The 25,283-nt window shown below is 48.2% G+C and overlaps 1 protein-coding gene and 1 long non-coding RNA gene across 3 annotated transcripts in view; one reads left to right on the plus strand and one right to left on the minus strand.

Moving 5' to 3' along the window:
• Positions 1 to 25,283, minus strand: part of TNR (tenascin R) — a 78,215-nt gene that overhangs the window by 15,270 nt on the left and 37,662 nt on the right. Inside the window, exons 2-9 of the mRNA XM_074546331.1 lie at positions 16,026 to 16,581; positions 12,933 to 13,409; positions 11,669 to 11,932; positions 10,750 to 10,865; positions 8,283 to 8,433; positions 5,478 to 5,747; positions 3,499 to 3,684; positions 50 to 139 (exon numbers count right to left, since the gene is read on the minus strand). Of these exons, the coding sequence (XP_074402432.1) occupies positions 50 to 139; positions 3,499 to 3,684; positions 5,478 to 5,747; positions 8,283 to 8,433; positions 10,750 to 10,865; positions 11,669 to 11,932; positions 12,933 to 13,409; positions 16,026 to 16,521 (2,050 nt within the window). The 5' untranslated portion in view covers positions 16,522 to 16,581. The remainder of the gene's footprint in view (positions 1 to 49; positions 140 to 3,498; positions 3,685 to 5,477; positions 5,748 to 8,282; positions 8,434 to 10,749; positions 10,866 to 11,668; positions 11,933 to 12,932; positions 13,410 to 16,025; positions 16,582 to 25,283) is intronic.
• Positions 5,831 to 21,103, plus strand: LOC141729871 (uncharacterized). Of its 2 annotated transcripts, XR_012581434.1 has the most exons (6): positions 5,831 to 6,564; positions 6,674 to 6,905; positions 9,143 to 9,266; positions 11,564 to 13,843; positions 17,431 to 17,493; positions 20,127 to 21,103. It is a non-coding gene; the product is annotated as an uncharacterized LOC141729871 (long non-coding RNA). The 2 variants fall into 2 exon arrangements; XR_012581433.1 differs by lacking the exons at positions 5,831 to 6,564; positions 6,674 to 6,905 and adding an exon at positions 7,047 to 8,209 and having other exon boundaries at positions 20,127 to 21,101.

Raw genomic sequence — 25,283 nt, forward strand, 5'->3', positions numbered from 1 at the left:
AGCCATAGCAGCCAGCTGTGCTTGGAGCAGGCAGAGGGGCCAAACTCACCGGTCCTGGCATTCATGGTCGCTGGCACGCTCTGCTGGCTGTCCATCACGGCTGAAATCCCAATGCCATACTCTGTTCCCGGCACCAGATCTACCAGGGAGGGCAAAGAACACAACAGGGTTTGAGAGCAGCACCTGGCAGAGTGACCTCAGGGCCCTCCAGGGCATTCCTCGGGTCAGCAGTTCTTCTGCACATTGCAGAAGAGCTGAGTCTTTTCAAAAAGCCCTGTGGATGCCATTGGACAGGGAATTTGGATTATTTTATCTCAGGAACAAGCCATTTTTAAAAGTTGTTGCTGAGGTCTGCTGCAATTGCTGGCGGTGAGACAGAAGCTCTTGTGTGTGTGAGCTGAGATGAGAAGGATAAAGCAGCTGTGTCTTTTTCCAAAGTGATGCAGCATCAAATATTGTCACAGGGCTGGTGTCTTGGAAAGAACTAAACTATGCAGAGTAAATGAAATGCACATTAATTGGGCAAGGTGCAGTCTTTCTGGGAGCTGAATCAAGCCTTGTTCTTTAGGGTGGACACATTCTGAGGTACCTCTCTCAAGGAACTTGGGAATTGAGCTCGTCCAGCTCCTTTCCTCTTGCACTGTTTTATCTCCATGGAATATCTCTTGCCTCTGCCTGTCACTTCTGCTTGGCTGCTGGTGGCTTTATTCCCCTCTTCCCTGTGCTTCATGATCTTTCCCACAAAGCTAGAAAGAGCCATAAACTTTCCAGCTCAGCCTCACTGTGCCTTGCCCAGGGGCAGCATCCCCTGGAGCCACCCAAACCTTTCCCAAGAGGTCGGGAGAGAGGGACACTCTCCTCCCACGCCTTTCTCTTGCTACAGTGCAGTCTTAGCGATAGGGGGAAGATGGACCCCCTGGCCCTGCTCAATAAGTGTCAGAAGTATTTTGGAAAGAACAGCCTGGCAGAAGGCAGGAGAAGGAAGAAATGAGCATGAGGATATAAACCTTTTCTCTCCCAGCTCTTTTGAGATGAGCAAAATTATGGTTGTTTCTGTGCAAATGCTGATTTTTAATAGAGATTATGGGTCAAGGCCAGGCTTGCTGCACTTTTAAGTGTAAATCTTTGATAAACTCTGCTCAGTGCCATTCCACACTGCTTTTCCTGCAGGTAGATGAGATTGGCTGAAAGAATTGCTGGTCACTTTCATACAATGGATCCCATCAGGTCCTGGCTGACTGGAAAAAACCCCAATGGGTTTTGCACAAAGTCCAACAAGACTGGAGGACTTGACTACTCTGTACATAACAGAGCTATGGGAGAGGATCATGTGCCTCATGTGCCATCCACAGTATGACTATCATAGTTTTTTGGGGGTTTTTTTGCTAGCAGAATGACTTTTTCATTATTTTCTGCTATGACTAGGTTGGTTGTTTGTTTGATTTTTTAAATTGGTTTGTTTATGACACAGTACACTGGGGACTGGAAGCATTGCACTTGTGTGATGATGGAGCTACTATATTAAAAATCACTCTCTGCAATTGACTTAAGAATCTGCATCTCTGCAGCTTTCTTTAGTTGGGTTTCTTGCAGCCTTACCAGAGTCTGGAAGAGCCTTGGCAGCTTTTTTAATTTTATTGAGAAAAACAAGAGACTTTAGGCTCTTGCCATATATTGCAAGGCAAGCTCAAGTTAAGTAATGGATATCGTCTCAGTTTGTGTCACTGTTGTGCCTCTGCCCAGGGAGGGGGATTTGGGCCCTTTTAATGCTGCTTCTTACCCAGAAAGCCAATAAATGTCCTAAAGGAAAGCTAGCACGAGTCCAGCACTGAATCTCTGATCTCATCCTACTTCTCCCCATGCATCCTCATCAAGAACACAGAAGAAACCAGCCCTGATGTTCTTCTTTCTGCATTCCACACTTTTCAAGATAACTGCTCTAATTGCCTTGCTGCCCTCCAGCCCTTCTTGTGACTCTGCTGCTGTCCCTGTAACTTAACTTTTGGCTTTCCCTCTCACCTTTCTCCTATAACTTCATATGGCAGATTCCTGAGCCCTTGAAGGTCCTGGGAAGGCAGAGAGTCAGCATGGAAGACCCTGGTGTCCTTCCATACTGAAGAACTTCAAGATGAATGAGAGAACATTTTTGCATATAATTCTTTTCTTTACACAAAATATGCCACAGGAGCAGCAAATCTATGAGGTAAGCAGTTCTAGTCAAAAAGCAAGGAAATCACATCTCACATGGTGCTTTGCTGCATAAGGTGTTTGGGGCTTTCCTGGCAGTGGGAGGTGGGTGGTGTTTGCAGCCCCTATGCTGGCCTGAATAATGTACCACTTAAAGGGCTTGCTCAAAACCAGCATCTCTAGATTTGGGTCTGCTTTGAGCCCAATTTGGAAAAAGGCAGAAAACTCAGGCAGCCTGGCTCCCCATCACTGCCCATGTGGCATCATCACCCATGGCTCTTTCCAAACAAGCAAAAAAGGGAAGGGTGAAATAATATTTTCCTATAGATCAGGCTAAACAGGCTTCTTCCCATTTCTCCCTTTGCTCCTTGCCAGCTCTATTTGCCACTTGGACTGATGACACTGTTGAGTCAGGGACAGAAAGACGACTCCAGTGTTCAAGGGGATCAGAAGTCAAAAGGGTTTAATGAAAGTAGCTGGGTCTTTTTACAATGTGACTCATTAAGGTGATACTTGATTGGTCTCAAAGTAGAAACATCTCATATTATTGGTGACTATGAATAGCACACTCTGGAGAACTATATTTATAAACAATGGTTACAGAGAGATAATAATTGTTTGAATTCTTTCATCTAAGTTCACCACAACTTTTACACAGCTTCCCAGGATTTTCCTGGGAGAACCATGTCTCTCTCTGTTCAGAGGATATATAAGTACTACAGACAGATCCTTGCTGGAGGTGTACCCAGAAAATGAGCTCCATCCCAAGGAAAACCCTCTTTCCAGTAAACAGTAAACTCCAAAACAACCTCAAACATGTGCCAGCACAAGTGCAACCGAGTCCTGGTGCTGATTTGGGATCTCCTTTGCCCTACCTGGCTGAGAGGAGGGGGAGGAAGGGCACCATGACCATGTTCACAGGGGTCCGAGGAAGAGGGAAGAGATGAGGATCTGAGCCCATGTTTCAGAAGGCTTGATTTATTATTTTATTATATATATTATATTAAAACTATACTAAAAGAATAGAAGAAAGGATTTCATCAGAAGGCTAGCTAAGAATAGAAAAAGAAAGAATGATAACAAAGGCTTGTGTCTCGGACAGGGAGTCCGAGCCAGCTGGCTGTGATTGGCCATTAATTAGAAACAAGCACATGAGACCAATCCCAGATGCACCTGTTGCATTCTACAGCAGCAGATAACCATTGTTTACATTTTGTTCCTGAGGCCTCTCAACTTCTCAGGAGGAAAACTCCTAAGGAAAAGATTTCTCAGACAACATCACGGCTCCAGGGCGCGAGGGCGCGTGCGTACCTGCGAGGGTGGCGCGGGTGGTGGGGCCGGCGTGGCGCGGCACCAGGAGCTCGTGGTAGTGCTCCCCGGCCAGGGTGCTGTACACCACCCTGTAGCTGTGTGCCTCGGCCTCGCTGTTGTCCCAGGTGAGCTCGAGGCTGGCGGGGCTCCGCGAGCCCACCCGCAGGTTCTTGGGGGCGTCGATCTCTGCGCGGCACAAGGGACAGAGGCACGGTGTCACTCACAGCCCTGCCACAGCCAGGGGGGACAGCCAGGAGATCCTCCTGCCCTGAGCATGGCCTGGCAGGAAGGGCTGGAACATTTGCTCTCACCCCCTGCTCAGCACAGGCTGGGAGATGCCACCCAGGAGGGTGATACAAATGCTGGCAGCATCTTCGCTAAGTTGGCTTGGCAGGTAGTTCTGTGTTATTTCAAAAAGAAAACCATTCTCCCTCATATTAAGGTAAAGGAAACTGAGGCACTACGAGTAAAAGGGCTCTGCAGTAGCCATGCATTGGCCTGAACTGCTCTCAGAAGAAAACCTTGAGCATCTTTACAGGCTCATTCACTCCCAGACACTGCCCAAAGGATTTGTTTATTGGTGCTGCTCAGGCTGTGTACTGAATCTACTCTGGTTTGCACAATAAACCCCTCTGGTGAGCAGCAGCTGGGGCTGGGCACCAGTGGACAGTGGGTAATGGTGATGGGTCTGAGTTTGGGAGGGTGCTTTTATGTTGCCTTTTAGAAATAAAGTGAGGAAGGCCAAGGCAGCAAATCAGTTGGGGTAAGCATCTCATCTGAAATATTTATCTATAGAGATATGTACACACACAATTCACGTCCCACAGTTATTACAGCAGGAGCCTCATAGCCCGCAGTAATGTACACGACAATTTATATACCATAAACCAGCACGGAAATACACGCTCTGACTCCTCCTTTATGGCACGGTAAATTAAATCCCTTAGCTATCTGCAGGCTTAACATTAATTAAAGTTTTACTGACCAGTTAGGGTGCTCAGAGAAGATATAAAATAAGATAACCACGTTTCTGGATGTGCTGGTTTCAGCTGCTTGACTGCTGATTCCTTGGTCAAGGCACCTGCCTTGGCTCTTGATGCTGAGTGGGAGTGAGTGTCCCCTTGAACTCAGACCTGTGCTGAGCATTTTGGTGATTTTGAGAATTGTGCGTTGACCTGTGGGTGCTCTTAAGGACATAAACTGCTGAGCTGGTGGGGATGTGTGTCCCAGGCAGCTTCAGCCTTGACGCTGCAGCAAGACATGGCCGAGATGGGGTTGGTTTGGGGTTTATCATCTAAATATGGGGGTTGAGTCCATCCATGCCTTGCCACTGGCATCTGGGATCACCTGGACTGCCCTGGGGACTGTATGAGAATCCCTGGAGGCACAGGGCATTCATCACAGCTCTCTCACTGACACCCATTACAGCTATAATGCAACTTGTGCCCTTCTCTTGAGCTGGTTGTTGACAATAATTCCTCTTTGAATTTTTATGGTGGTATTTCCCAGGATTTGGGAGAGTTGGATGGGGAAAGGTGGAAGCTTTGGGGACACCAAATAGGACCTTTTGCACTGGAGGTTTAGTGGCTAAACAGCCACTAGGAGTGGTGGGACAGAGGGCAGTTGTAGCGTGTGTATTTTAGGGTGAGCTGAATATTTTGCTCTGTGATGGGATGCAAGGGACCTGAATTCAGGTGTCACCATTTACACCTGTATCTTAACCACTGTGCTTCCATCCCAGTTCTTCATTCTAGCACATTAAACCCCAGCTCACTTATGCCAGCAGAAAAAGAAGCATCACCAACCCCCAGCTGCAAAAACCCCTCAGCTTTTCCTCCTTGCTGCGGGACAGCCCACCTGCAGCCGGCAGCAAGCCACCTACCCATGCTTGCCAAAGAGACTCAAAAATTCAGTCCATGCCCAAAAATTCAGTTCTCGCCCAAAAATTCAGCTCTCCCAGCCAGGGCAGCTCTCTGTACCTGTGGTGAACTGCGCGAAGGCGGGGCGGCTCTCGTTGGCGCCGCGCAGGGCGCTGACGGCCAGGTGGTAGCGGGCGCCGGGGCGCAGGGCCTGCAGGGAGTACTGGCTGAGGGGGGGCTGCAGGCGGAACGTGGTCCTGCCGCCCTCCCCGTCCGCCAGCCCGTACTTCAGCAGGATGGCGTCCACCTTGGCGCGAGGCGGGCTCCACTCCACGAAGGCCACCGTGTCCGAGACGTCCCGCACCAGGATCTGCGTCGGGCCGTCGATGACTGCGGGGGGGAAACGGGCAGCTGTTATTGTGGGAAAGTTGGGTGGGGAAAGGGGGGAGATTTGGGGATGCCAAGGTTCAGGGATGCTTCAGGCTGGCCTTCAAAGTGGCTGGAATTGGGATTTGGGGACAAGGGAGAGAGGTGGCATGGGCAAGAGGCATGACCCTGACCCCAAGATACTTTGGTCCTCATGGTTCCCAGTCCTTTGTCCCAATCTCCTGGCTCTTTCCTGAACCTTCTCTGCTTTCTACAGACACCAGAGCAAGACCCATCAGCTCTCTCATTGACACCGATTACAGCTATAATGCAACTCATGCCCTTCTCTTGAGCTGGTTGTCGACAATAATTCCTCTTTGGCTTTTTCAGGAGGTATTTCCTAGGATATAAAACTCCTATGTCTAACTGCAACACACGTTCTTTGCGCTAAGATAGCTGCTTGTACTTTTGCATTGAAAAAAACATGCAATTTTCCTTTGTGCCCAGCTCTTCAAACTATCCAAACAACTTTTATTGATGTTCTTCTATGCAATTTACTCTTTTCTGATCCTTTCCATCATTGGCAAAATTTATCAGCAACAGTATTATGTCTTTTGAAAGGTGTTGACAATGTGTTAAATAACATGGGGCCAAGGACAAGATCCAAGTGTTGAGAACTGAGGAATGTCTCTAGAAATGTTCCTGCTTTGGTGCCAGCTCCTGGTTTGTCCTTAAACTGAGGAATCAGCTCATAAATCTGTTGGTGTCTTGGCAGTGGGAAGAGAGGAGAAAAAGCAACTGCTCTGGTGAATCTTCATAACTAGCTGGGTGTGGGGCTATGGTTAGTGTCCAAAAAAACCTTTCAGATAAGTGGTTTTTAGAAAAATTAATACGAGAGATCTACTGGGAGACCTTTTTGAACATTTCTGCCTTTATCTTTTTTTTTTCAGAGATTTGGGCCCTTCCTTCTTCTACACCCCCCAACACTCAACCTTTGGATATCAGGCTCAAGCCTGGCTGATGGATGCTTTGAGTCCAGTAGGACTTAACGGATGGATGGATGGATGGATGGATGGATGGATGGATGGATGGAGCCAAGCCTTGCCATCGCTCCTGTGCCATGGCAGTGCTCATACATGAAGCCTGCTGGGCAGCCTGTGTTATCACTTAGATGGTCACAAGGTGGGTGAAAAAGCACACTTTGGTTCTGTAATTCAGACTATGCCTAATATAATGACAGTATACAATAACGGTCTGCTGAATGCTGCACCTGAAGTTCTGGGGGACAAGCATGTGAGCAGGGATGGGAAGCACTGGGGAGGGGTTAGAAAAGGACATAGAGGAACTTGAAGTAGTGAGGTGAGGTCTGTGGGCAAAACAGCAGAGGAGGGAGCACGGTCGGGAGTCCCAGTGTTCAGGTAGGAGCTGTCTGTCCAGCTTGGCCCAGACCAGGTCATGCATACCCTCCATCTCCAACTGCTTCATGCTGTCCAGCCACCCAGGTGATCCACATCTACTTAGCCCTGTGGCATAAAACCATGCCTTTGCTGCCTGATCCTGGCACAGGATGCTGAGGAAGAGCAAGGGTGGTGGGGATGAAGCTCTGGGGGTGCTGCAGAGGAAGGCAGACACCAGCACAGAGATGTTCCCTGGAGCATAGATCCTGGAGCCCTCTGCTCCACCTGCGCTCCCTGCAAAGGCCAACCCTTGAGTCTGAAGTACCAGCTTCTATTTTCACTGACTTCCCAGGGAAAGGAAGTTTCTGGCTTGACCAGGAGATGTCTCTATTAAGCCACATCGAGCTGAACACAGAGGCAAAGCAGGAGGAGAGGACTATGCTGGGGAAGATTAGCCCTGCAACAACCTGCTGCGGTGGAGGGACCCTCCCTCCACTCTCTCCGCTGCCTCAATTAGCAGCACCTCATTACAGCCCTCCGGCAGCTATTTAAGTGCTGTTTCCTCTCGGAACAGCTCAGGTGGAGCTAGTAGAGGTTGCCTGGCTTTCAAGGCAGACTGCACCAGATCTGGTGTGAAGAGCCTCCTCTCCCCCGTGAGCTCAGCCCATCGCTGCATCTCCTTCAGCAAGAAGACCCAGCTTAATTTTCTCTTCTCTACAGGAAGGACCAGTGAGTGGGCAAACAAATTGGTTAGGAATGGACATGCTGTTGCTCCTGGCTCCCTGTCCTGCTGCCTGATTTGCCTGAATAGGTGGGAGTTGAGGGCATTTATTGGCACAAAATCAGGTGGGAGTTTTAATCTGTTATGTATGAGTAAGTAATACATTTGTAGATATATTTCTTGAGGGCATCCAGCCTCCAAAATGTGAGATTAGCAGAGAAGAATAATTTATCCAGCTATACAATGAAAGCAGAACTGAGTCTTCACTGCCAACCCCATTAACATCGCCACAGTTTCTACACTTGTGACAATTTAGGAGCGAAAGGGACAAAACACTGCACGAGGAAGCTGTGGCTGAAATGTTTGCTGTAAGTTTCATCCCTGCCCGTGGGACTTCATTTTTGGGACCTGCTGTGCTGCCCCCGGGTGGGGCTCACTCACGGGTTGAGACGCTGTCAGAGGTGGGAGGGCTTCTGGCTTGTTCCTTCAGGGCCACCACGGTGACAGTGTACTCCTCCCCCGGCTTCAGCCCCGTCTGGTTGAAGGTGGTGACGGTGCTGGGGAGCTGGGCAATCACACCACCCTCGTTGTTCTGTCAGGGAATGAAACAAGCATTAACCCTCCCCCAGCAGCTAGTGTTTTGGGGGAGACTGATGCACAAAGAGGAGGTGCCCCCCGTGTTGCATCCTTCCACAGCCCACCCTGCATCCCCAAATCACATGGTCACCTTCGCACACCCCAGCACGGAGGGAGAAAGCTGGGATGAGGTCACCCACCAAGCGTGGAGTGCTTGTGTTGTTGGGCTGCAAAATCCCCCCCAATCCCTCCTCCCTCCCCAGCTTCTGTGTATTTGTGCCTGTGCTGCTCAGAAAGAGGAAAGATGATTAAACCAAAGCCTTAGCTAGGCTTGTTTTCCCTGCTCTTCAGGTGCCAGGAGCCTTTTGTTGTTGATGTATAGGTATGAAGCTGTGAGGTCTTTATTTTGCTGTCACCTGCTTTTTAGCCATCTTTAGTACACTCATTTTTGCTTTGTGGTTTTGCCCTGAAAAACTGTGAGGCTTTAAACAACTGCACATGTCACCTTTCCTGCCAGTGCTTGGACAAAGGATCTTTTCTTGCTGCTGTCTTCACTAATAACATGCTAAACAAATCTTTGCACATAACTCTCAATTCATATTCATCCCTTTTCTCATTAAACAGGAAACCTTCCATTTCAGCCATCAGTTACCATTTTACCTTCCCTAATTTTCTTTGCTAAATCTGTCTTCTCTTTGTATTTTTCCCACTCCATGCTTTTGTAGGGGTGAGAGCATCACAGAGACCATGGAAGGAGAGTGGAAAGAGCTTTGCAGGAAGCTGCAAGCATCCTCACTGGGCTGCTGAGGACCAAAATTAGCATTTCCTCATCCAGTTTTTGGGAAGAAGGTCAGTTTTTCTCACAGAGGTTGTGATGCTGCTGTTACAACTCTTGTTTTTAGCCCTTGGGAATGGGTTTTGGGTTTGTTTGAGGTGTGGCAATGTTTTGGCATGTACCCAAGCAAGCATTGCTTGCAGGGCAGTAAAGGACACAGCACCCTCTGCCTAATTTTAGGGGAAAAGACAATAATAGAGACTCCAGAAGGGCCAATTTTGGCAGCTGATGGGCAGGAACATGACTGTGACTTTATGTCTTAACTCATGGATTTGAGAACTTTAAAGCCCAGTGAACTACATTCCTTCCCAACCCAAGACCGTGCATCCAGGAACAATCCTCATTTTGCATCTTATCTGCCTTTAAATCCAAAAATGTTTCCATGTATTCTTAAGTTTAAGGTTAAAAACAGAAAAAAGAACCAATGGTTTGCATTTATTTGCTTCAGAGGAATGCTGTTCAGCTTAATTCCTGAGTAATAGTGAAATGTTTAAAAGAGCTATTTTTTCCTACCAAAAGCTTTACTCTGATATTTTTCAGCTTTAATCCTGAATGATCACCTGATGGTGACTGCAAATTATCCCAGGGTCTATACCTGCATTACATGAGCTTCACCTTCTGACACAATTTGCGTGTGGATGTAGCCAACATCACATCAATAATCTCCCAGCAATCTTTGGAAATGAGAGGATTGAGTTATTTAAGGCAATTGGGCCCTTGTTTTGTGCTGTGCAAGGACACTTCATAGTTAAGAGTATTTAAAACTTTGGGGCCAAATTCTGCAGTTCTCCACTGCCCAGAGCTGCCTTTGATTCCAGTGCAGGTTTTTGTACAAGTGAAAACATCATAATTGAGCTCTTAATCAGCATTTCTTTTACTTCTGGGGCTTGAATGCTCTTATAAAGAGGCTTCATGTACAATTGAGGCTGTACTTATGGCTAAATGGTGTAGAAATTATGAATATAGACTAAATACTTGATGTACAATTTTTGTTGCTGTGCACAGAAAATATGGGGTATTTAGGGCAACATTTTTATCCTTTCATCTTTTCTGGCAGGGTTTCTACCTGCTCGTCACTGCGATTAAAATTAAAATTCCATGGCAGGAATGAAGTGTGCGTGTGACTTGGGGGGGGCTGAAGGTTCTTGTCTGAGAGCCAGCAGCTGCTCACTTGGATCCAGGCTGCTTTGGGGAGCTTTGTGTAAAGAGCAGGGTGAGGAGGAAGAGTCATTGGAAAGGAAAAAGAGGGTGCGACAACAAGAGTGAGGCTGGAAGATTTTTTTCCCCATCACTGGATTTTTTTGGGGACATTTCTTTGAGGACATGCATTGACAAAAAAACTAATGGGGAAACACAGGCTGGCAGTCTGGGGAATCTGATATGCAGCACAGAAATGGCAAACACAGGCTGGGTGTTTGGGAAAGGCGGTAATTGGAAGCTGATTGAGGATGCTCTCACTGGATGCACCCTGCAGTGGCAGGGGTGTGGCAGCAGTACCTTGGGGATGAAGCTGATCTCCCAGCCGTCCAAGGGAAAGGAGAAGGGCTCCCACTGCACCTCTGCTGTTGTCTCTGTGATGGTCTTGAACTTCAGCCCCTGTGGTGTGGCGAGGTCTGCAAGGGAGCAGGGGTGGTGAGCAGAGAGGGGTGGGTGTGCCCGTGCTGTACCCACCCTGCTCCCCGTGGGTATTTTGTTATCTGGGCAACAAAAACAGGGACACTTTTGGTGTCTGTTAGCAAAATTCTTTTTCCCCTGCTCCATATGGGTGGGAAGGAAAAGAGGGAAATGCCTGGACCTATGGACACTGAGGCATCATCCCACTGCGTTATCATGTGAACAGAGTGAAGGATGGGGCTGCAAAGGGGTGTCTGGATAGTTTCTGTTTTTCCCATGCCCCCTGTATCCTTAGTCTCCAAGAAACCCCTCTGGAGGCTGGCATTACAGCTTGATACTCCTGTTTTCCTCTGTGCATCACGGTCCTGGTCAGGACTGTGTTTCTCCTGATGCACAGCAGCATCCCCTCTTGCTGCACCATCACCCCCATCATGGGGAGTCATCACAGGGAATCATCTGTTCAGGAGGGGGAGGAGAACCTGAGATTTACATGTTATATTGTAGTATTTTCTCTGAGGAGAGGCATGTAATGTTTTGGGCCACATTCTGGGGGCTTCAATCAAACCCTGGAAGTTTTTTCTTTTTTTTAGACATCCAGGTTTTCATCCAAACTGAGTCTTTCTGAAGAGGGTGGACACATTTCCTCCTTTCCTATATCCCTATACTGATACAATTTTTTTCCCCCTTCTATTTGAAGGCTCAAGTTTCTGCTGCTAGAAAGTTTTTATGTAAAAAGTGAGCCAGCTTGAGCATCCCCTCAGGACACATGGGCAGCCAGCAACAAGTGCAGTAGGATACTTACTGGTCATCACCCTGGAGGTAACAGGGCTGCTGAAGACGTCACTGATGACTGCATAGATGCTGACATTGTAGGCAACGCCTGGCTCCAGGTCCGTGATGGTGATGCTGCTCCAGTCCCCAGGCACCCTCTGCTGGAGCTGGGTGCCCCCAGGCACGGCAGGCTGGTAGGACACCACGTACTCAGTGGCTGCCCCGGCGCTGTCCCAGGCCAGCTCGATGGAGCTGTCGCTGATCCCCGTCACCCGCAGGTTCTCAGGGGGAGACACTGGGGAGGACAGAGGTATGGAGAGCGTCAGTTTATGTGTGGCTTATTCTTCCACTCCTGTGGGAGGCTGTGTAGGTCTGCTGGTGGGCCACAGGCACAGACTGGGGGTTATGTGCTACCTGTGGTTGTCTGAACGGCTATAACAAGGTAAAGGCTCAGGAGAACCCATTGCACTGTTTAGCCCCCATGCTGGGATGTGTGGGGATTTATAAAATTGGAGGGTTTTGGGAAAATTGTAATTGTACCATTTTACAGACAGTAGAATTGTGATAGGAGTTAAGTAGTAGCTATAAAATTGGTTGGTAGAAAAATTAGGTAAGAAGTAGAAAAGTAAGGATAAATAGAACAATGGTTTGTGTGTTGATGTTTGTTTAGACTAATTTTTTTAAGTTGTAGAAAAGTATGTTTAGGAAGATACTAGTAAGTTCTAAGCTGAATAATGGAGTTTTGTGTATTGTGTTTTAAGGCTTACAAGTAGGTATTATATTCTAAATAACCAAGCACTGTTTTAACCAAAGGTACGTGTGCTTATAGTGGTTGGATGGAACTACTGTCCTTATGCTTTTGCTTTGTGTGGTTGGTCAAAAAACTTTTAAAGTAAGTTGTAGCATTAAGTTCTTGGTCTGCTGCCTGGGATGTGAACTGATGCCATCTTCCCATTGTCATAACCATGTAATGAGGCTGATGCTGGAAAACAAACAGCTCAAGGCACATTCCTAGCAGTCTCATCCTGTTTGTGATTTGTACATAGCCCTGGCTGGCTGGGATGAACCTCACCAGCTTTTTGCTCACCTCCCAGACTTTTGTCCATAGCGTCTTGGGGGACAGGGATAACGGGAAGGCGAGGGGGGCGGCGGGGCTCAGTGTGTCCCAAGTGATGCTCTCCGCCAGGTAAGGATTTCTCCCAGATTCACGGCGCTCCTATGGGACTCTGCGCACCTCGAAACCCTTGCTTATGCACCACTTAAGCCCGGCTCAAGCCCCACACCCCCTGCCGTACCTTCGGAGCAGTCGTGGCCGCCGTAGCCTGTCTCGCAGACGCAGAGCCCGTCGCGGCAGAGCCCGCGGCCGCCGCAGCCGGCGGGGCAGCGCTGCCGGCCGCAGTCGTGCCCGGCGAAGCCCTCGTGGCACTCGCAGGTGCCGTTCACGCAGCGGCCCCGGCCCGAGCAGTCGCGGGGGCAGCGCAGCTCCGAGCAGTCGTCCCCGGTGAATCCCTCCTCGCACACGCACTCGCCGTCCACGCAGAGCCCGCGGGAGCCGCAGCCGGCGGGGCAGCGCGGCTGGGAGCAGTCCTCGCCGCCGTAGTCGCTGTCGCAGATGCACTGGCCCTCCAGGCACACGCCGCGGCTGGAGCAGCCCCCCGGGCACAGCGGCTCCGAGCAGTTGCTGCCCGCCCAGCCCTCCATGCACACGCAGCTGCACGACTCCAGGCTGAAATTCCCGTGGCCGCTGCACTGCGGGATGTAATCCAGCTGCCCTGCAAGGATGCGGGAGCGAGGGTCAGAACCCGGCGGGTGGGAGGTGGAAAAGGTCGGGGTTGGTCTCGGGTCAGCCCTCTCAAGGGCTGGATAAGGTGTGAGGCAAGGCGGGGATAGTTCTCTCTCCGGTAAACTGGTGGCTTTAGGGCTAAAAGGGGAAGAATTGGTGGGGTTTGGGTGGATATTTCCCGAGGGAGCAGTGCCCCCCATAACATGACTATGGGTGCCATCAGCCTTGTGGTGGTGCAGGTGCTCCCTTTGGTTTCTCTCCAGCTCAGCACTCAACAGGAACTTCCCTAGACTTCTTACTGGAAAAAACCTTCCCTGGAGAAACCCTCTGCACCAGCCATGACTCCTCTGTTCTCACGTCTACACACTTCTTTTTATAGCTGAGAGATCCTCGGCTGCTTTCTCTCTCTCGTCTACAAAGCAGGTATGTACCCAAAGGCATCATCCTCATCCCTATCCTGGAGAACCTGATTGGGACAGAACTGCTGGCTTTGGGCTGTGGAAAAGCAGGGACAGCACCAGGGCTCTGTGGCCAGCACCTCTGATGCCTCCTCTTTACCTGGCACCCACAGGATGCTCTGGGGGGAGGAGGGACAATGGGGATGAAGGCACCAGTCACTGACACTGCTAGTGCTCCTCTGGTTTGCCCTCAAACAGAGCCATTGCTCCAGCCGAGGGTTTATCCCAGACAGGCTAACTTTTCCTTGCTGATTTGTATTACTTTTCTTAATATGAACCAAGGAAGAATAGAAGCCCTTTCTGTGTTTCCTCCAAACTATGGGAAACATTTACACCCCCAAGCCCCAGGACTCTGTCCCCAGCTAAATTTCCATCCTAGCTGACCTTTCTGAGCAGCTTTCCCACTTGGGGGATGTAGCAGATGCATATGTAAAAGCAGCTCAGTTACATGCTGTGCCAGACAGACACATTTGGGTTACTTGCAGGACAATTCCCATGCAAACTGCAAATGCTGGGAATGCCAGGCAGGATCTCTTCAGATCTCAGCCTCTAGCTGAGTTATCAAAAGATAAGAGAGGATGCTTCTAAGTGTGCTGGAGAAAAGAGGCTTTCCTCAGGGAAATTGCCTTGGGTGGTGGGGTAGGGATCCTGATTCCTTTGCAGTGCAGTGAATTGAAAGCAACTCTGGTAAAAATAAATGAAATTATTCCAGTTTTAGCTCGGCACATCTGTGATGGGAGTGGGGACTCCACCAAGCAATGAATATTTAATGGGACTGTCTATGCATGTTGCAAGTAACCCAAATAGGCCCATCAGAGTTTCAAATTAATTCCTTTAAAACAGGTTTTTCCCATAGCATTTCCTGCGTGATTTTAACCCTCACTTTGCACAGACTGGTGTTTCCTATTTTGTCTTAGTTATTAATGCAGCTGGTGGATGTGGGCTGAAGCCATGGCTGGGAACACATTGACTTCCACTGGCCAATGATAGATGCAGCCCAAGCCACCCTGGTGTGTGTCCATCCTTGTTTCTCCCTCCCTCACCAGTTCCACTTTTGGTGGAACTCTTGACCTGAGGATTGATTGCACCCATTTCATTTTAATGTGTCCTGCACACAGAAAAATGTGTCCTTCCACTGGAAAAATCACACTAATAGCTGCAAAACTTTAAAATAAAAAAAATGCAGTGAGTACCTTGGGGGTAAAAGAGTTGGTTTTAATTTATCTTCTTTTCTGTTGCTGTTCTTGGTGTGAAAAGCATTTTTCCCCTGGAAAGATGCCCTGTGTGGATCTCCTTGCTTAGTGTTTTCTTCCCTGCAAGGAGCCCTGGTGGGCTGCAGCCACGAGCAGGGCTGGGCTGCATTTGGGATGGATGCCCTTTGGGACAGCCCCTCTTCCTCCAGACAAGGAGAACTATCAGTACGCTGGCTCCTGGACCATGGAAATGCAGCTGCCAGCCCAAACCTTCCTGACCCATCTCATTTCAGCTGAATGCAGCTTTCCTGACCCTGGGGCACAGCTGAGGTGGAACGAAACCTCTTGGAGATTTCCACAAAAGTACATGTTTTTATTCAGATGAAGTATCATGCTGATGGTTTTGTGCCTTTTTTAAAGGTTTTGTTTGCTTATTTCATTTTTTTAAATATATTTTAATGCTTTTTTTTTTAACTCAGTTTTTCAGACGTGTTCATTCCCCCTGCAGAGAAGATAAAGGGGCGCATTGCCAGCTCCCATGGGGCTGCCTTCAGCCCAGGGACAGCTCAGGACAGCAGCAGCCACATCTCTGCCCCCTGTCCCACAAGCAGTGGCACATGTCTAAGAGTGCTGGGAGGAGTGCAGAGTTGGGAGATCCCCCTGCTCACCCCTAACCAGCTGTAATTTCATCCCCAAAGGGGTTCAGCTCTCTCTCCTTTATGGAATTTTCACAGAGTGTGGACAGGCACTCAAGTGACCAAAGCCCTCCCAGGGCTTTTCCTGACTTAGAGGACTTTAGCTAAGTTTTTTCACTAAATCCACAGCCCCACAATGGGTAAACACTGGTTTTCCTCTGCCACACTCTGAGTGGCACCATCAGGTTTTGCATTATTCCTCCTGCCTCTCTCTCAAGCCCTCAGCCCCCAGCAAGAGCTAACAGGATGGCGTTACTACCTGTGGCTGCATTTTCTTGGCAGCAATTGGAGGTGCATTGGTCCCGGAGGATGGAGACCTCCCTCTCCAGCATCTCAATCCTGCTCAGCAGCTCCTGCAGGGATGGGAGGGAGGTGGAGCACTTGCAGGCCTGCTTGGGCATGTTTATCCTGTGGGTGAAGGTGACCTGGCTCTCGCTGTCGGAGGTCTGCTCTGTGTACTCTGCCAGCCGGTCGTCTTCTGAACTCACCTCCTCGCCCGAAGACTTGAACATGGAGGAGCAGCAGCTGTCCAGGGGGATGTTGATGTTGTAGATGTGGTGGAAGACCATGGGCTGCTCTTTGGTGGGTGGGCTGCAGTTGGTGAGGCCAGCTGCCTCATCCACCGCTGTCCTCTGGGCCGGCTCTGTCATCACCTCCAGGTGGCACTCAAACGGCTTGAGGACAGCGCCCAGCAGGAGCAAGTTGAAGCTGATGACCACACTCCTCAGGATCGGGTTTTCACCATCAGTCCCCATTTTCCTGGGAGAGGGAAGAGCCTTCCAGGCTAGTCTTGGTCAGCCAAGAGCGGGGAGGGCCTGGGAACACAGAAGCAAAAGAGCATGGTTGGTGTTAGCCTTGAAACCTCAGCACAGAGAGGCAAATCCTTCTTGTTATCTAGACATGTGGGGCCAACTTCACCCACATGCAGTCCTGCTGGCTTTGGTGTGTAGGGACACGGTTTGGGGTAATTGGGAGTGGGGCTAGCCCAGCCTCATCCCCAGTGGGTGCAGCTGTGAGCAGCAGGTGAGCAGCACTGACAGCAATGAGCCATGGAGTGCCCAGGGGCACTGAGCAACCACCAAAGGGAACAGAGGGCACACAGGTGCAATGCATCAACAGCAGAGGATAAAAGGTTGGGCTGAAGAACCAGAAGGGCAGATGCTTGAAGCCTTCTGAGGTGGTATGGTGGTGCTCTGTATGGGTTGAAGCTTTCTGAAATTGTATTACTCTGTGTATCGTGGCCATCCCAACTGTGACATTGGTGGAGCCTGAATCAACCCTGAATGGAACCCATGGCTGGTGGGAACACCTTGTCACAGCCCTTGAGCAGTGATGAAGACAGATTCTTGATATTGTTGGTTTTTTTTTTTTTTTTTTTTTTTATTTAGGAAACAATCTGGTGCTATCAAAGCACCAAATACTCATCTCTGGGCCACTTGCCACATCTTACTTTGCCAGCTTCTACCAATGCCATAATCTCGAGCAATTGCTACCTCTGCTTCTAATGGCCCTCCTGCTCTGGAGCTCCTCTCCAGCTCCCTGGGGAACATCCCTGCCTCCCCCATTACCCTGAATGAATGAAAATATATGTTTGCTGGTTTCTCTCCAACAACACCTGGAACTCCTTTGGTAAGCTCTCCTTTTTTTCCCCCCCTGTTTTTTAGGAAAAGCAAGAAAAACAGAAATAACTCTGCAATGGGATGGTGCTGACTGTGTTCACAGGCTCTGTAAGTTGCAATTTGGGGCTGCATTCTCAGACCCTGACTCCCTTAAGTCCTCCTCTGCCTTCTGGGCTCCTGGGTGGCCTTGGCTGACCCACAGGGAGATTCCTTGTCCCTGCACAATGGAAGGGACAGGGACTAATGAACACTGACTGCCTCTGATTGACTCATTGGTGCTCAAATCTCAGCACCCCCTCCTTGGCCTCTCCCTTGGCTTTTTGTGTGTGCTCAGAGTGGAAGTAATTGTGGCCATGGGCCAGCTGCTCTGAGCCAGGCCTGTGCTGCAAAGGAAAACTCCTTGCAGGATTACAGGAGCAGCTTAGGCACAGGGCAATGAAATGCTTCCTCTCCCCCTCTGTGCATCCAGCTTGCCTCAAGAGAGACATCAGAGCCTGTTTGTGAGCACAGCTGGATGGGGGAGAGGGGCTCTGTGTGGGTGCAGGAGTGAGGGAGTGGGAGATGATGGTGGATAAAGGAGGGTGAGCAGACACACACAGCACTAATGACACTGAGCAGGGTGGTTGGGCACTTAACCACTCTGTAACCCACATACTGAACCCATTCATCTGCTGCTAGGAACTGCCAGCCTTATTGATCTGAATCTCTTTATCAGTACATTCATTACAGCTGCCCAGCTCTCCTTCTGAGTGGCAAGTCATGGCCTCATTCCCTCTTGCCCCTTGGGCAGGGCATGATGCTGTGGGAATGTTGGCATCCCTAGGGAATGATGCCAGGGAGATTTCTTGTAATATCACTGGTTGGGCTCTTAGTTGTGAAATGGTGAAAAGTCACCATGGTTCAGGCTCAAACCAAGCTGAATCCACAGGACAGGTGGATGCTCCTTGGTGTCCTCCAACCCAGAGTAGGCCAGACACTCCTGTTAATCCTCAACTTCTTCCCAGAGGCTTGGGCTGGCAGCTCTGAAGCCCTACTAAGTTTGTGAATGCATTCCTGAACTCTATACTCTCCATCCCCTCTCTGGTCCTGCTCTGTCTCCTGTTCCTGGTTTCACCAGTTTTTGCTTTTCCCTAAAGGAGTCATCACAGTGAAGTCAGCCAGGGTGGGCTGGGAGGGCTCTGGGGCTGCATGAGCAGTCTGGAAGCTTGACTCATGTCTGCCTGGGGAGACAAACATTCAACATTCCTCCTCTGGGTTCCTCATTTTCCTGTGCTCCTGATGCATCCCAGTCCAGCTCACACTGCACTGACAGAACCATCAAAAACCATTGGTGGGGGGAACAGAGCCAGGACTGTGTATTTTTCATCCCTCCTTCACAAGGAAAATAAACCCATTTCTGTGTCATTTAATGTGGAAAATTTGCATTAGACCAAATTCACCTAGGTTGCTTTTAGTCTTTTTTTTAAATGATGGCTTTGTTGTCCCTAAGTTCAGACAAAACTCCCGGCTGGTGGCCTTCTGGATGGCTTTCCTTCCTTCATCCCTAGAGGTGGCCTTGGAAAAGCTCCCATCCAGGGCAGCTTTGGGCCTGTCCCTTTGCTGGTGTCTGCTGTCAATGTCCTTCTCCTTCACTTTCTGCTTGACTGGCACAATGCCTCTCCATCCCAGAGCGGCCTCAGTGTGACCAGGATAGGACAGCACAACCTTTGGGGCTGCTTCTATACTTTACCAGAACTGGTTACTTTTAGATTGTTTTGCCTTTTTTTTTTCCCCTAAAATCCCCCTGAAACATGAGTGTTTGATTTAAAGTTCAAATTAAAGAGTTATTACAGTTAATTATGAAGTTTGGCAGGCTTTGAGATTTTGGCTCCAAAGCATTTCAACTTTGGGGAGCTGTGAAAGAATCAATCTGCTGCAATTTCTCTGTGGTGCTCAATAAAAAATACAGGCAATAGAAAACTGAGAAAAATATTTGAGGGTTTTGCCAAACATGTACCACAGCAAAGCTCTCTCTTTCTCTCCCCATCAGCCTCTCTCCATCCAGGATTTGTGCCTTATGGGCCAGCAAAGGAAGAAACATAAAAACCCTATTAAATCCATAGCACATCCACCCTAATTATATCTTTTCAGTTATTTTTACATTTTGCTGATGGGCTGTATCTGTGTGAGCAGCTTTGTGAGGATGAATGCAGAAGGAAACCTGTGTGTGGGGATGCTTGGAGCAGCTGTGCTGAGAAAGTCATTAATGGTGGGGAAAATCACTGGGGGATGGGGGAACAGCATCCCCCAAAATGCAGCATCTCAGCCCTTTTTTTATAACTTAGCAATGTGAATGTAGCAAATGCAAACTGGGCTCTTGCAGGATGGGTGCAGAGACATCAGATCTGCACTATGAGTGTGATGCCAGCAGTTTTATCTGTGGCATTTTGTGGGGACAGTTTAACATTTGGATGGTCCAACAGTATTTCTATTTTCGTGGCAGTTTTGATGAATTGCTTTGGTTAAAAAAAATAAAGTCAAATATTGCCTGGGAAGCTGCTTGAGAAAAAAAAAAAAATTTAATACACAATACATGGCTGAAGAAACAAATATTTTTCTAAGTCACTAAAGATGTGAAAATGAAGCGAATGGGGGTTTTTTTTGAGTGAGAAATCTCTAAATCTACCCATTGCATATAGAGATGGATATGTGTGTATATCTATTTATGTACATTGATTGCATTCCCTTTTTCTGAACATCAGGTAAACCCAAGCACTGCTGTTTGGTGCAGATGACCAACTGGAAAATCAGATTTATTTGGACTTCAGGCCTGTGCTCATCCTCAGTGCTGACCAACAAACCATCAAGAAACAGAGTTTGCTGCCTGTTTCCTTGGCATGGCAGAGGCAAGCCGGTATTTGCTGACAGCCAGCAGTCCCTGGACTCTGTGATCAGAGCTGGGACGTGTTCCCTGCTGGAGCACAACTGGCAGGAGCCAGAGCTCTGTGATGGGTTTGCTCCCACTGCTGTTAATGGTGGGAGAGACCCCAGGGTATGGGGATGTGGGAATCCTCTGAGTGTGTTATTTGGACTTTTTGTCACTGGGATATTTTATGAAAATCCTTTCTCTAGGATTTTTCTCCTGAGAAGCTGAGAAGCCTCAGAAAAGAAATGAAAACAATAATTATCTGATGGGTGTGGGATGTGGTCTGGAGATGGTTTACCAAGAGGTGCATCTTGGATTGGTCTCATGTGGATTGTTTTTACTTGATGACCAGTCACTGATAGCTGTGTCAGACTCTCTGGTCAGTCATGAATTTTTTATTATCATTCTTTTTTAGCTTTCTGATGTCTCCTTTCTCTTTCTTTAGTATAGTTTTATTATATCATTTTCTTTTAATATAATAGATACCATAAAATAATAAATCAGCCTTCTGAAACATGGAGTCAAGATTCTCATCTCTTTCCTCATCCTGGGGACCACCAAACAGACTTTTGTGTTGAAAAGTGTCCTGCAGGTTTTCCAAAAGCCAAAACCTGCTGATGGATGTTTTTCAGGGCTGCCAAAGCCAAGTGCTTGGTGCAGATGGTGCCTGTTCCATGCTCTGGCAGGGTGCAGCCCATGCATCTTTCCTCTGGGGTTCACTGGGAAGGAAATTCAGCTCCATGGTGACTCTTGTTGGCTTCCCAGCCTTAGACTTATCATTCCAAGGCAGTCACACAGCTGGAAAACTGACATGGATTGCATTGCAAACTCAGAATCCCAGCTCTGGAGTTTTTTGGGATCTCCAAAGTGAGGCTGCTGTACTCTGGTTTAGGGCAACTCATCATTCCCATCCATCAGCATCATTATTGCCTTGGCATTGAAATCTCTCCTGGGTTCCATGGCAGGTGAGTGTCACCCTGTTTTATTAAGTTCTTCTAAACCTTCTAATCTTTACATTTTTGTAACAAACTTTCTAAAAAAACTTTATGTAAATAACTTCCTGTTTTACATTATTTTATGGAGGAGGAGAAATTTTATAGACTTTGTCCAGTGTCATTGGACAAGCGGCACTGTCACCCTCCAATCCACTGTCACTTTTGGAAATCTATAAATGTTGGTGTCAGAATTAAACTTTCCCTCTTTTTTACCTTGAAGAGTCCAGTGTCAGTGTAGTTTTATTTTGTATCCTAAAGCAACAGGTGAGGATGTGTGCATGGCAAGGCACTGGCACCCAGGGAATGGGTGAATCACCATTCCTGGAGGGATTTTAAAAATCTTATATATAGGGCACCTGGAGACATAATTCAGTGGTGGGCTTGGCAGTGCCAAATTCGTGGTTGGACCCTCATCTTAGAGGTCTTTTCCAACCCAAATGATTCTAGGATTCTCAGACCCTGTGGTGTGTGCCTTGCTTTTGCTTTGCTTTGTGATTCAGCAAGAAACTCTTGTGATTTCCCTGTCCCACTGGATTATTTCCACCATTTCTCCACTGCTAATGGAGAAATAGTGAAAATATTTCTCCTCAGCAGCTGAAACTGCTGCAAATTTAGTGTCATTAGACTGGTCTGTCATTAGGAGCCTCCTGAGCAAGTGTAGAGATGCAGCATGTCTTGCAGACCAATTCCCTCCTGCAGCCTTGTGAGGGGAAGCAGCCCTGGTACCCAGTTATGACTGACCTACTGATGGGTAATTTTTCTGTTTAAAAAGGTTTTCATTGTCTTAATTCCATAAAGAGTGAAGGTCCTTGCTATGTGAAATCAAATGAAGCCTCCCTTACCACCCTCTGCTTAACTACAACCCTTATCACCCCTCTAAACAATGCCTGCTGCAGGATTTTGGGGAAATTAAAGGAGGTGGAGGGCTTAGAGAAGCAAACCATCCACTCTAACAGTGGTTGCTTGCTTGCCAGATCCTGTGGACTTATGGGGCCAAAGCTGAGGACCAACAAGGAAACCTGCACCACACCAGAAAACCACAGCTGAGTGTTTCCATTTCCATCCCAGGCTGTCACCATCAGCCCTCAGACAGCAAATGACCAGTGGCACCTTTAAGGATGAAATACTCTGATACTTTTACCAGTTTTCCCTAACTGCATGCAGACGAAGAAATTTATGGATCTCCCAACTGACTGCAAATTCTGCCAGTTTAAAAATTTACACACACCTCTGTCATAGACACCTACGTTATGTCTTTCTTTCATTACATATTCTTTTATTGAATTGCCATGGAATATATCAATAGCCTCTGTAAACTCCCACAAGAAAGAAAACACCAGCTTAGTGCGGAGATTTTGGGAGGAATCTCCTTTTATTTTCACATTTAGTCTGCATCCAGCACAACTGGCTTCACATCACCTCAACAGCTGCCTCCTGTGAAGTCTGGGAATCACCAGGTTAAGTCTGATTTTAGTGAGGGTGCCAGCTTTAATCTGAGCCTATCCCAGCATTTTAAAGAGTAAGTTTTGGTGCTATCTTCATTTATATATATAAATATAAAATATTTATATTTACAGGTACATTATCAATTCCCCAGTCAAACTGTGTTTAAACACATGCCACAAAGAAATTCTTGCTCAGTGCAAAATTACCTTTTGTGACTGGCTTGCCAAGGTGGGCACCTAATTTTATACAGAAGACCAAGGTGTGTGCCCAATTTCACAGTGAGATCTGTTAGCAGTGAGCTTGCTCTGGCCACTGCCTGTCCCTCTTCACCAGCCCCAGTGCCCTGTGGGCAATGCTGGGATGCAGCCCAGGCTGGGAACAATGCTGTGGCACAGGATGACTCATGGGTAAAGGCTTCCCTCTCTTCTCCAGCATGAATATGAAGACCTAGAAGCACCCACAGTGCCCAGTGTCCTGAAGGAAGGTGACCCATTCCCCTCTGAGTCCAGAGGAACCAGCCTGGTCCAGTGGTGCCTGAAATCCCAGCTCCTGATGGGAGTTGCTGCCTGCCAACACTGAGCTCTTCCATGTTGGGAAGGATGAAAGTTTGCCAAGAAAGTCTCACAGATATGTGTGCTTGGCAGAAAGATTTTTGAATGTAGAGTCTGAATAAGGAATAGAAATGAAAGCAAATTTTGATATAGAAGAAAAGAATTCCTGAGCCAGTCTTACTGGATAACCAAGGAGGCAAAGGGTGTTGGTTAGAAGGGGTTTGTATGGCTTAGAGCAAAGGATAAACTCACCCCAAACAAGATGTTTTTACCAAGCAGAAAGAGCACAGGCAAACAAGGCAGCACATGCTGCAAGCAGAAAAAAGGTCTCAGAATTTTCCGCTGCAAAAAAAACTGAAAAAGAACTTCTAGCTTAAACTGTAATGTACTAACTTTTAGTGACTGGATAACAGTAACATGAATATGGTAATTATAGTAGTTATGATAGGCTATAGATAAAAGTTAAGGTGTAGATTGGTTCTGCTGTATTAAGATGCTCAGCAAAGAAAAGTCTATAATGCATTGTAACCAAAACCAAAGGGTCTCCAGGCCTGCCTGCAGCTGGAGCTGACAGCTGTAGGCACAGCTCTGTCACCCACGACCCTAGGCTGCTGAAATGTCTTGGACTGAATAAACTGCATTTTGGAGAGCTGCCTGGAGTCCCACATCCCTCATTCAGGCTCTTACAGTTCCACACCAACTTGTGAGCCCTGTCCTTTGGGATTCCTGCCTAGGCAAAGTCCTCACACCCTGCACTTCACACCATGCATTTATTCACAGGGAGCTGTGAAATGAACCCCCATCAGCAGGCCTGCATGCTGCAGAAGGGTTTATTTCATTCATGGTGTCTCTGGGAGTTTAAGGAGTTTTACCAGGGAGAGCTGGGGCCAGGGCTGGGATAGCTCCTGCTGCTGTTCTCACCAGCACCTCCATTTGCACATAGAGGTGCTTCTGGGTCATCACTCCTGCCCTGTGCCTGGGGAGAGGTTAACTTTGTGAAGCATGATTTTGGGATGGGGACAGACCTTTCAAGATGCTAGCCTTCAGTGCTAAAGCTCTGCACTGTGTTCCCAAGCCCTGTGATGGCCATTGTCCCTGCCCCAGCAGCTCCTGGAGCTCCACTGGAGATGCTAGAAGCTGTAAATGAGAAATTAGCTGCAATTATGGAACATCACAGGGCACAAATACCCTCTAAATCCTCTTTAATTACATGGTAGCACTTAATTACATGGCAACAAGAATGTAAGCACAAAAATAAATATAATTTCAGTTTTATCTTTAGCAGAGGCACTGGTAATTAATTTTGGAGGGTGATGTAGGAGCTGCATGGTGTGGACTCCACTAGCACAGTACTGCAAAGGTGCTGCTGCCAGGGCAGACAAACCTCCCTTCTTCTCCCCCTCCAACAGCCACGACTTTGTCACCTCTCCCCATTCCCCACTCAGTGTCATCCCTCTGTCATCCGTCTGTCTGTCTGCATGGTGATGCACAGGCAGAGACTTGCAGATGTCAGGATAAGGGAGGACTTGTCAGTGAAGTGTCCACTCACCCTCCTTGTCTCAGACTGAAAGGTGAAGCAGGGTGTGTGTTCTATCCCCATCTGTCAGAGGTGGGGCAGTTCTCTGCTGTTCATGGGGCAGTTTTCTTTATCTCTGCCACAGCCAAACCTCCCTCCAGGAGATCTCTTCTGTCCATGGGCCATTAATTATTAATTATATTCTGTCCATGGGCCAGTGAGTGTCCCTGCATGGCTGATCCAATTCCAGCATCCCATGGGGAGATGCTCTGCCCAGGGGAGGAGCCAAGCATTCCTACCTGGATCCAATCTGAGCTTTGGGACACCCCAGCAGCCTTTGCCCCCTGCATTCCCAGAGGAGCAGCTTTCTGCTGCCCTGCATTGCCAGAGGGAGCCCAGGCCCATCTGCAGCAGCCCTGGAGCTGCAGAGGAAAACTCCCCCCTTGTGCAGGATCCCTGCTGCAGCAGAGCCACAGCTGGGACTG

This window comes from Zonotrichia albicollis, chromosome 8 (genome assembly GCF_047830755.1).
Source record: "Zonotrichia albicollis isolate bZonAlb1 chromosome 8, bZonAlb1.hap1, whole genome shotgun sequence".
Classification (NCBI taxonomy): domain Eukaryota; kingdom Metazoa; phylum Chordata; class Aves; order Passeriformes; family Passerellidae; genus Zonotrichia; species Zonotrichia albicollis.